Source organism: Camellia sinensis, chromosome 10, assembly GCF_055761805.1.
Source record: "Camellia sinensis isolate YWXY chromosome 10, ASM5576180v1, whole genome shotgun sequence".
In the NCBI taxonomy this organism is placed as follows: Eukaryota; Viridiplantae; Streptophyta; class Magnoliopsida; order Ericales; family Theaceae; genus Camellia; species Camellia sinensis.
Window position 1 is genome coordinate 4,443,001 of NC_138970.1, and position 11,425 is coordinate 4,454,425.

At 38.7% G+C, this 11,425-nt stretch overlaps 1 protein-coding gene across 2 annotated transcripts; it reads left to right on the forward strand.

Annotated features, from left to right (window-relative positions):
• Nucleotides 1–1,389: 1,389 nt before the first annotated feature.
• LOC114323611 (uncharacterized) lies at nt 1,390–7,640 on the forward strand. Of its 2 annotated transcripts, XM_082890756.1 has the most exons (4): nt 1,390–2,529; nt 4,947–4,994; nt 5,217–6,388; nt 6,607–7,640. In XM_082890756.1, exons 1-3 carry the CDS (start codon nt 1,528–1,530, stop codon nt 6,270–6,272), a joined length of 2,106 nt encoding a protein of 701 aa, XP_082746882.1. In that variant the 5' UTR covers nt 1,390–1,527; the 3' UTR covers nt 6,273–6,388; nt 6,607–7,640. The 2 variants fall into 2 exon arrangements, with proteins under 2 accessions (XP_082746882.1, XP_082746883.1); XM_082890757.1 differs by lacking the exon at nt 4,947–4,994.
• Nucleotides 7,641–11,425: the final 3,785 nt, after the last annotated feature.

An 11,425-nucleotide genomic window follows, 5' to 3' on the forward strand; every position in this document is an offset into this window, starting at 1 on the left:
CAAAAATTTTATAAACTGGTTTTTGTTTATTTTTAGAAAAACATAAACTACAAACGCGTTTGGTAATTGACAAAATGTTTAAAAAATTTCAAAAATATAAAAAAGAGCGAGAAATGACAAGTGGCGGCGGGAGACGGTGGTGGAAAGTGGTGACGGTGGATGGTGGGTGGTGGCAGGTAGGTGGTGGTGGTGGGTAGGTGGGTGGGTGACAGTGGCGGGTGGTGGGTGGTGGGTGGTGGTGGCAAGTGGGTGGCAGGTGGCGGGTGGTGGTGGGTGGGTGGGTGACGATGGCGGGTGGTGGATGGGTGGGTGATGATGGCGGGTGGTGGGTGGTAGTGAGCTGGTGGTGGCAGTGGTGGTGACGAGTGGTGGGTAGCGGATGGCGGGTGGTAGCGGGTGGGTGGTGGTGGTGATGGTGGGTGGTAGCGAATGGGTGGTGGTGGCGAGTGATGGTGGGTGGCCGTGGCAGGTGGTGGCGGGTAGGTGGTGGCGGTGGGTGGGTGGGTGGGTGACAGTGGCGGGTGGTAGCGAGTGGGTGGTGGTGGTGGTTGGTGGTAGTGGCAGGTGGTGGCAGGTGGGTGATGGTGGTGGTGGTGGTGGTGGTGGCGGGTGAGTGGCTGGTGGGTGGTGGTGGCAGGTGGGTGGTGAGTGGTGGTGGCAAGTAGGTGGCGGGCAGTGGATGGTAGTGGTGGGTGGTGGCGGGTGGATGGTAGGCAGGTGGTGGTGGTGGTGGCGGTGGTGGTGGCGAGGGGTGGGCGGTGGTGGCGAGTGAGTGGTGGTGGCAGATGGTGGTGGGGGGTGGGTGGTGGTGACGGAAGACAGTGGTGGTGGGGGGTGGGTGGTGGTGACGGAAGACGGTGGTGGAAAATAGTGGCAGGTAGTGGCTAGTGTTAGGTGGTAAAAAAAAAAAAAAAAAACTGAAAACTCAAAATAGAAACATATTTTTTGGTCAAATTTAAAAACTGAGACCACTAATTTATAAATCAAAAATTTTACCAAACAAATTTTTATTTGAATTTTTTAAATATATAATCCAATTCCTGCACCACAAAAATTAATACCTTGTGATTAAAATTAAAATTTATAATATGTTTTTAACAGTTGCATCAAAACAGTCACATTGTGGTTGTTTACAAGTCTTGAGAGAGAAAGAGAGATGGCGACGACGACGAAGAAGAGTATTACGAAGCATTTCTTACACAAGAATACATTGGAGTTGAATGATAAGATGGAGGAGGAGGAGTATGAAGTTAAGTGCTGTGTGTGCAAACAAGGAATCTCGGATTGGCACCACTATCGTTGCAGTGTAGGCTGCCATAGAACACGCATCCACGAGTATCCCTGCTATGAAATTCCATTCCAAAGAGATCACCATCCCCTTCACCCTCACCACTCCCCCCTTTTCGCTTCTTCCGGATCATTCTATCCAGGCAGTTGTGATTTTTGTGGGAAATCTTGTCGAAGAAAATTCAGTTTCAGAAGCAGAAGTGGCAAACGAATCACTCTCATCCCTTGATATTGTGCGATATGGTTAAGAGTTTTGATTATACATGTTGCTGCTGTGGCTTAAGTATGGATGGAGATTGTGTCTATGTATGCCTCCGGTGCAAGGGTTTGTTCCACAATTCATGCGCCGAGTTGCCCTTGGAAATCAAGCACCCATTTCACTCCTCGCATCCTCTCATCCTCTCTCAGTCTCAGCCAAGGTCATTGGGGATTTTATCTTCCTGCAGCGTCTGTCGCCACAGCCTTCACCGTTTAAACTACCTCTGCTCTCAGTGTAAGTTTGTGGTAGACGTTAATTGTGCTCGTTTGAAACCGGAACAAGGTCAGATTCAACAATTCAGGCACCCTCATCCCTTGATTTTCTGCAACAATAAAGAAAATTTTCCTTATACCTGCTATGCGTGCTGCCTTCCCTTGGCAGATTCCATCTATTCTTGTCCAGAATGCCCTGCCCTACTCCACAAATCGTGTGCTGATTTGCCTCAGGAAATCGAGCACCTCCTTCACCCTCACTATACTCTCACCCTCAAAAATGATTGGCATGCCAAAGATGGAATTCACTACTGTGAGGCATGTTTACACTGTTGTATTGGTTTTTTCTACGAATGTTGCCAGTGCAAATGGTATATTGACGTTAGATGTGCCTGTTTGCCAGAGTCCACTATTTTGAGGTGGTCTAAAATTCACCACCACCCTCTTGCTTTGATCTTCAGCACTGAAAATTTTCGTCGAGGTTGCAATATCTGCAAAAAGTGCTTCTCTACCCCTTTCTTCCGTTGTTTGTTGTGCAACTTGAACCTACATGTCCATTGTATTTCAGGATTACCACCTACCCTCAAATACCATAATCATGTCCATTCCCTTACCTTTACCAATTGTCCAATTAAAGATCGTCCCGATGAAGATGACAATGGAGAGTTTTACTGTGATGCTTGTGAAAAAAGAAGGGATCTAGCGCAACCAACTTATTATTGTAAGGTTGGATGCCAGTTCGTTGCTCATCCTCATTGCGTGGTATCTGAGGTAATGCCTAAATTCAGTCTTTACATATCAAATTAAAATTGATCAAAACAACTCATAAAGAGAGATTCAATGTCCTACTTACACAATTGGGTTGACCAAATGGATTGGTCCTTTGAGATAGGATCTCATGAATAGATTGGCCCTTAATAAGATGTTGTGGCTTTCTTTTGTTTTAAAACAGAGATTTTTAGCTATTGAAATTCAAGTCAGATATTACAAGATGAATTGTAAAAATCAATAAAGAACAAATAAAAAAGTAGGACTATATTATCAATTTAAATGATTATCATATTGGAAGCCATTCTGAACGAGAGAAGCTTCCATCCAACATTTGGGAGGGGATGGGGGATACAGTCATCCATTTCATAGATGTTAGTAACTCCCAAATTCGCCACAGTATGAGCCGTCTCATTTCTAGAGTGGCTCACAAACAATGCAACTTTACAGAAGTTGTAGCTCTCAATTCTCGGTTACATAATTAGATAAAGTGAGTTGTTGCTAGTGTGAACAGTGTTGCAAGAAAACAATGCCCCACTAGCAATTTTCATTTGTATTGTTTTGAAATATGGTAGACGTTCGTTTCAAAATGACAAATTTATTAGCAATCCCATTATTTTTGGATTAATTACACTTGACACTCGTGCAGTTTTGTTAGCCTTATTAGTGGTTGATGAACGGAATTGTAATCTTGTAACTTGACTTAAAGTGTAGAGCGTTGGCTTAAGGTCTCAGGTTTGAAACCTCTTAGATGCAAATAATTTCTTGGGACCAGTCTATATACACGGCATAGCCTTGGCTTTAATTAGGACCCCCGCAAGTGGCCGGTGGGAATGGTCTCCTAGATTAGTCAGTCCAATGAGCCAGATACCGAGTTATCAAAAAAAAAAAAAAAAAGTGTAGAGCATTGATTGTCAAAATTAAAAGTGAAGGGTCAAAGTGAGATTAAAGTGAAAGTGCAGGACTCCTAAGTGTAATTAACCCATTATTTTTTCGTTAAAAGTTATCTTTATAAGAAAAAAATTAAAATAATAAACTAAAATCTAGATAGAGTGAAGGTTTGGATTGAAAAAATGTGAAACAAATGGTCATAATCATAGAACTTTATTATTGAATGATTAATTTGAAGAAAAGTACACCATAATATATTGGATGTCCAATTAAGAAGTTTATCCCTATGTATCATATTTTAAAGCATGTGACGTACCATGTTCCCATTCCGCGTACTAGAACAATCTACGTTGTAAGTAACATAGAGTGTGAAGTAGTACACTGTTTGGACAATTTGACTAGACGAAATGTGTTATGTGACTAGGTTTGATTGCTCCAATGCAGAAGATTGAAGATGTTTAGAGAAAATGAGACGCATGCTTTTGAAATGAAAAATGCAGCTTTGTTGTTCAAAAGGTGTCGTAAACCATAGCTTATGGAAGAAGGTTATTTGCAGCAAGTTGGGGTTGAGTGTTAATAATAGTTGGCTTGTGGAAATGGAAATTTTAAATAAAATTTCTAAGGTGTGGAAAGGAATTGCAATGAATGGTGTACTTAAGTTAGAAAGTATTTTCAAAGGCGGTTGGTAATCAAGGTAGGAAATGGCCAAAATATTACTCTGTGGAATAATCTATGGATTGGAGATAACTTTACAGGTTGAGTTTGAGAGGCTGTATTTCTTATCATCAACTTTGAAGGATGATTTTGTATCTGACTTCTTTGTTAACAACCAGTGGTGTTTGCAGGAGAGAAGAGACAACAGAAGGACAATTTGCTCCTTAAACTTCATGAATATGTGCTTAGCATGGACAATTTGCTCCAATTTCATGTAAAATTGCATGAAGATATAGCATTAGTCCATGACGCTCTAGTTTGGGACACATGTCGCCTTTGAGTATGTAAAGTGTTTGGAGTCAAGATCCAGTCAAAAAGTAACTCCTTATGGGCATGTTTGATTGGGTGGATTAGACCATGTGATTAGGATTATTAATCCGTGGACCAAACTATCCTATGTTTGTTTTAATATTTTGGTTTAGGATTATTAATCCAATGGATAATTAATCCAACAAATTTGTAGGATTATTAGTAATAGGGTAGGGGTGAGATTATTAATCCAATAGATATTAATCCAATTGAATAGTGAGTACTACACTAATTTTATAGGATTATTAATATTTCACTATTAGTCTTGTGAATCAAACATGACCTATATGTAGTTTCTATGGGACTTGTAAATGTTCAAAGTATTAAAAACTCTAGAAAAATGTTTTTGACACTTCCTGCCTTTTTCATTTGATGAATACGAGAACATTTGGGACAAAGTATTATGGACAACTTAAAAAAGTAGTTCTATTTTAATATTTAATTCCATTTTTCATTGTTTGCTTCTTTCCATTCAGTTGTTCTAACTTTCTTGTCTTGATAATTAGATCATACAAATTTTAGAAGAAGAGTGGTCAAAGCATGAAAAAGTTGAGGTAAAAATTGATTCTATTTATATCTACAAATATCTTACCTCTACTTAAGCCTTCTGGTGAAAATGCCTATGTTTTTCAAGCTCTTCTTTTTTTCTTTTCTTTTTTTTTATTATTTTTTAAAATTATGTTCCCATGTTTCTTCTCTTTGAACTTGTGCTTCTACTATTGCTTAACTCATTCAAAAACTCAATAGCTTGATCTTGTGTTTTCTGTTATTTTCAGGAGTCACTTGTGTTGACACTGAAAGATTTTTTAGATTCATTTACAGAAAATGAGAACAAAGAAGTACAAGGTCTTTTCGAAGCCTATAGAAGGGACGTCCGAGGAGAAAGTGGCATCCTTCAAAAAATCTTGAACCCGAACACACTCTTGGGTTTTGAGGAGGGCTACAACTATGCACATTTAGACAAGGTTTCTGCCTGGATTGTGAAGAAGTATGTTTCTAGAGTTGAAGTCGCAATGCCTTGGGAAAAATGGGATACAACATCAAAGGTTATTAAGGATGGACACTACATGATTTTGGAGAACCAGATCTCCATCCTAAAAGCCTTGTTTTCCAAGTACATAGATTTCAGTATTGGATCAAGACTTAGTACAAAGGCAACGATGTTATTCATAATGACAGAATGTGAAGCCGTACACAGCATGTGCAACACTAAGGTCATGGACATAACTACAAGTCTACTTTTGACTTGGTTTCACTCCTTTGCTCTTGCTCAATATGCAAACTTCAAAATTCTTTTTGTCACTGATCATTTGACAAAACTGGTGCGTGCTCATGTTGGTTTCCAAGTTGGTCATGATGTTCTTGTAGACCTTAACCTTGCCGAATACATTGCCCAGATCACAAAGCAACACGAGGGCATAGATTCTAAAGATATTGCCATCATTGAAGAAGATGAAGAAAGCGTAGATTCTGAAGAACTCACCGTTATTGAAGAAGACGAAGAAATTGTAGATTCTAAAGAACTCGCCATTATTGAAGAAGATAAAGAAATGGTAGATTCTGAAGAGCTCGCCATTATTGAAGATGAAGAAACTCATTATCTCAGGGAGAAGGTAGATTCTATGCAACTAACCATTATCAAACTGGATGAAGCTATTAAAGATCTTGAAAAGAAGAAACAAGCACTTTTGAAGAAACGTGAGGATTGGTGCATAAGAAAGGAGTGCTTGACCCAAACCCCGCCTAGCATAGCCAACCATAAAGGCGTAGGTCCAGTCCTAATCTGGTCCCACATCGGCTCGGTCCATGCTTGTGGCCCAAGCCCGGCCTAGCTCGGCACAACAACGAAGCCCGTGTAGGTTCAGCTCGGCCCAAGATTGTGGCCTGCATTAGTTTAGCTTGGTCCAACCATGTGGCCTGTGTTGATTTAGCTCTGCACATTTGTTCGGTACAAATTCCTCTCTAAGCTACAATGGTCCATTTTGAGAATAGGTTATGTATCAGAAAAAATGTCTAAAATTTATATATTTAGGATGTAGATTTAAATTTGGTATAATGTGGACTATATTCGAGTCAACGCCTCTCTAGTTCAATACCCAACTGGACAGAATCCATTCCCTTTAAAATTCTACACATTTTTCTGAATATTATATTTTTTTTGGATAGGTGTATACATGTATATATTGTTCAAGTCAACATCAAAGAGGAGGGAGATAGAAAGAGAATTGAATACAAGTATTTTAGCCATCATCACAACTTGAACCTCTGTCAAGTGCAGCAAGGCCAAACATTCCATTGCTCAGGCTGTGAAATTTCATGCACTTCAGATTCCATGTCTGCTGGCAATGCAACTTCTTCCTCCATGACCACTGTGGCAATGCCAATCGCTTCATAAAATACCCATCTCACCCTCTCCACCCTCTCATCCTCCTCCCATCTCCTACCTACTGCAGCGGAACCTTACTCTGCAATGCCTGTGGCCCACAGGCAAGTCCTTCTCCTACTCTTGCACGATGTGTGAGGTTGATCTCCATGTCCACTGTGCTTTCTCACCTCCAACGGTGAACCACAAATCACACCCACACACACTAAGCCTCGTTCACACCATTCCAGAGAAAGAAGCATTGCGTGATCATGACTGATATGTAACAATGTATTGCAGAGCAAGCAATGAGGTTATTGTTGTGTTAAGTGTGATGATTTTCATGTGCATACATTTTGTGCTACGAATGAGGTGAAGCCGGGATTGTATCTGGATGGCGACGATGATGGTGGCTTGGATTCTGGGACCGTAGTCAGGGCCTTTTCAGAGTGGTTGTGAGGATCAATTGGAGATTCAATTGTCGGAAGAGGCGGTTGTGGAATTGTTTAAGATTCAGCTTCAGATGTAGATGGCTGAGCAACTTGCAGAGATGTTGGCATCACCAAATCACAGTTCCCCTGCTTGAGGATGCAATATCAATGGCAAAAAAGTCTTGAATCCACTGATTTGCATTGTAATTGAAGTTAAGGATGGGTAATTAAGTTAGTAAGCCATGTCAAGCTCATGTTCGCTGATTTTCATGTGATTCAATTGGTATTCGGTTGATGATATTATTACGCCAATGATGTTTATCTTGTATGGTTGTAACTATGTATTATTGAACTTATTATATAGTTAAATATGATTTGATAATGAAATGCTAAAGCAATTCAAAATTATTGAAGAGTAGGTTTTTCTAATCCACAGGGTTGACACTAGTTAGGGATTGACGTAAGGATTTGATTGGATTCGAGATTCATCAAGTACCGCCATAACTAACATAGCTTTCCTTTGGCCTTGGCCGATGTTCTTCTCGTTCAGCCATGGTCAATTGCTTTGATCCATAGCTTTGTGCCTTTATTAAATACATTTGTTATACTTATATTTATGTATATTTGTGTTTCAAGGTGTATACCCATAAACTTTTCAACAATAAATGAGAAAGCCCTATAGCAATACCCAAATCACCGAAAGATTGATTGGAGATCCAATTATTCTATATATATTTTTGACATATTTTTTAATTTCTATTTCATATTTATTTCTGTTTTATTTTACATATTAGAGTTTCCTTAATTCAACTGAGAAACCTGTTTCCTTTTTCTAATTTAAATATGTATGTGAAACAAAGCTGCTCTGTACTGTACTTGATTTGTTATATTTCTAAATATTGTATTTCCATAATTACATATTTCCTTAGATTACTTGATTACCACTCTAGATTAGTTAGCTTGGTTTACACTCTATATACAAGTCTATAAATAGGCTATTTTGTCTAATACTTAGACATCAATATCTCAATACAATATTTTCAGAGCTCTTTTGCCCGCCGCTGTGAGCCCAAGTCAGGGTCAATGCTCCATTACAGGCCGTGCAATTTTGTTTCAAGCTAGAGTTTGTTGGCAACATTATGCACGGCTTCCATGAAGAATCATCCTTACTCCTACTAGTCAAGTAACTGTGTTCTGCTAGATCGAGTTTTTCACGCGGTGAAAACTACTTGCTTAGAGAATCCTTTTCTCTGCCACTTACGATGAAAACAACATTATTTGGATCATTGCATAATCCATTCGAGGCAGAGTAAACCCAATTTGTTGTGTTCTGGATTTCTTCTCATTGTGTTGATTGTCTAGATCATGTTTTAAGTTGTTTCATTATTTGTTGCTTGTGACTCCCAACAATGGAGTCTAGTTGGATTAGGATTTGTGGAAGGCCTATTTAGCAGAGAATTAGGTATTCATTCATAGTCATGGTGGTGATAAACCCAGATGGGACTACCTTAAGAAGAAGGTTTCAAAGGGTAAAATTTGGATTCTTCTTGCATAGTCCCTTTCCTTTCTCTAAAATTTATAAAAGATTGTTGCTTCGCAAAGAGATTCTTTGAGCCACATTGAATTGTGATCTTTTTGAATTCCATACATTCAATTATGCAAGTATATTGTCATGTTGAAGTAGATTGTTGGCAATCCGATAAGATCACTACTCAATGAAGCCCGAATAATCTCTTCGTGAAGCGATAATCTTTTATAAAATTCAGAGAATGGGAAAACCGTTTTCTTAAGGATGCCCCATTTGGGCGTTATCATCTCCATGACTGTATGAGCGGATCTCTATTTTTTATTTTTTAGTTGTTCTTTTTAAGCTCAAATAGGGGATGTTGAAGAATATTTATAATTATTGTACTTTCAGATTTAGATATTTTCTTAGTTAGGCTGTCTGATTACTATAGGTTAGGTTTGTTTGTTTGGTTGTCACTCTATGTAAGTCTATAAATAGACTATTTCCTGTAATAGTTTGTCATGAATTTCTATATATATTGATTTTTTTTTTCTGTATTTCTAACAGATATAGTTCTTGTAATATGTATGCATTATCATCAAACGATTTTCAGGAAAAAGAAGTGTTTAATTATTTTTCTTTCTAATATTTAACAAAAATACGACTCTGTAATTTGAAAAAATAAAAAAAAAAAAAAATTTGATCTCTTTTATCAGTAATGCAAGAAACCAAGATGCCAGAAAAATACCAAGAAATCACAGTAAAATTTTATAATCTAGTTCTAAATGCATCTATAAATCAACTTACACAAGCTGACTTTGTTACCTGTTTTTGGAGTCGGTGCCTTTTATTTAAATTTCATATTTCCTACAACTGAATTTTTCAATCCACTTGTATGAAGAACATGTACAACCAATTGTTTAATTTCTTTATTAAAATGTATTATTTTCGAGGTCATGCTTCTACGATTGACTACTATTTATTATTGACTTTGGCCCTGTTCGTTTTCACTTAATTTTTTTTAACTACATCATTAATCTTCATCTTGACTGATAAGTGTTTCTAAGAGTAATTTTAATGGCAAAGTCATAAGGCTGGTAAAAACTATTTCTTGGCTTAGACATCTCAAAAATCCTTTTCCAATGAATGAGGAGCCAAATCCCTTGTCAAAAAATGACAAAGCTAAATCTTGTGAATGATTAGAGCTGCACTGTAACCAAAAAAAAAAAAAAAACAGTTTTAGCAAAGACATTATTGTAACTTTCACCATTTGATTTGCTCTAAACTCAATGTTGTAGCTACATTCAGTACATTGGTAAAGAAGGCCACTCAAATATTTGTAACCAATCTGTTGATGGATGTCCTCTTTCTTTACGATGAGAATGAGAGGATGATCATGGCTTTCAATTTTATGAGTTCCACCCAACTCCATGAATGGGAATGGTTCAGCCTCACTAGCACAACATGTATGAGCAAGAAGTTGCATTCCTCGCACTTATACGCCCAAGCTTTTGGATCTCTCTCTGTTTCACAAGCATTGCAGTAGTACTCATCTGCTTCCTCTTCATCATGATGGTACTTGAGGGTCAGCACATGCCTGTGCGATTGATGTTTCATTGTAGGTGTCAGGACTTGGAGAGCGCACTGTGGATGAAGTGTAAAGTCACATTGGCTACATATAAATTTACTGCCTTTAACCAATCTTTTAAATGCTTCACACCAGTCAACAGATCGAAGATCACACCAATTTAGAGTAAGCAAATGCTCATGACTTTTGTGTTTGATTTCCACTGGTGTATGTACAGCACAATGAACATCGATGGGATACAGGTATCCTGTGCAATTGTAAAAGAAGCCATCACCAGGGGTGGCACAAAGCATACAACAGAAGATACCATTGTCGTATGGCTATGGAGGATCCACTGATAGTGTGAGAGGGTGTTTGCGGTGAAGTGGGAATATAATTTTTCGAGGCAATTCCAATCATGATTTGTGAAGAACGAATTTACATTCCGTGCATCCATAACTCGGGCCTAAATCTGATATGGCTAGTCGACACCCATTGCATCTTTCGACACTGGTTTTCTTATCCAACAATGCTAATGGATGTTGGTGGCTAAAATGATTTACCAGTTCTAGTTCCAGTGCCATCTCATTGTTTTCTTTCTCTCCTTCTCCACCTCTCTTCTCTTTTTCAGGTATCCAACCAACCTGTTTGGTATCAGCATGTCGTGAGGCACATCCACGATCAAGGTTGTAGTTACACTTGAGGCATTGTTAAACAAGGTCGCATTGAGAAATATCCTCACTTCCTAGGGCAAGAGTGAGAAGATGCTCACGATTTCCGTGCTTAAGTGTGCTTTCTCCTAATTTCAAATATGGAGATGGGTTGTGTTGACATAAACAACTCATATGGGCAATAAATTTACATTCCCTGCAATAGTATGCCCATCCCTTCCATTCTCTCTCCTTGCCACAAACCTTACAGTATAATTCTTCCAACATCTTTGTAGTAAGGTTAAGGGAATGGGGATAAGATTGATGACTTACTATTGTAGGTAAAAGAGCACATTCGACAGCAATAGCGATGTCACATTGGAGACAATAATAAGCCGCCCCATTTACTTTCTTTCCGCAGGCACAGCACGCAAGATGACTGGTCTTGGTTAGAGTGAGTTGGTGCTC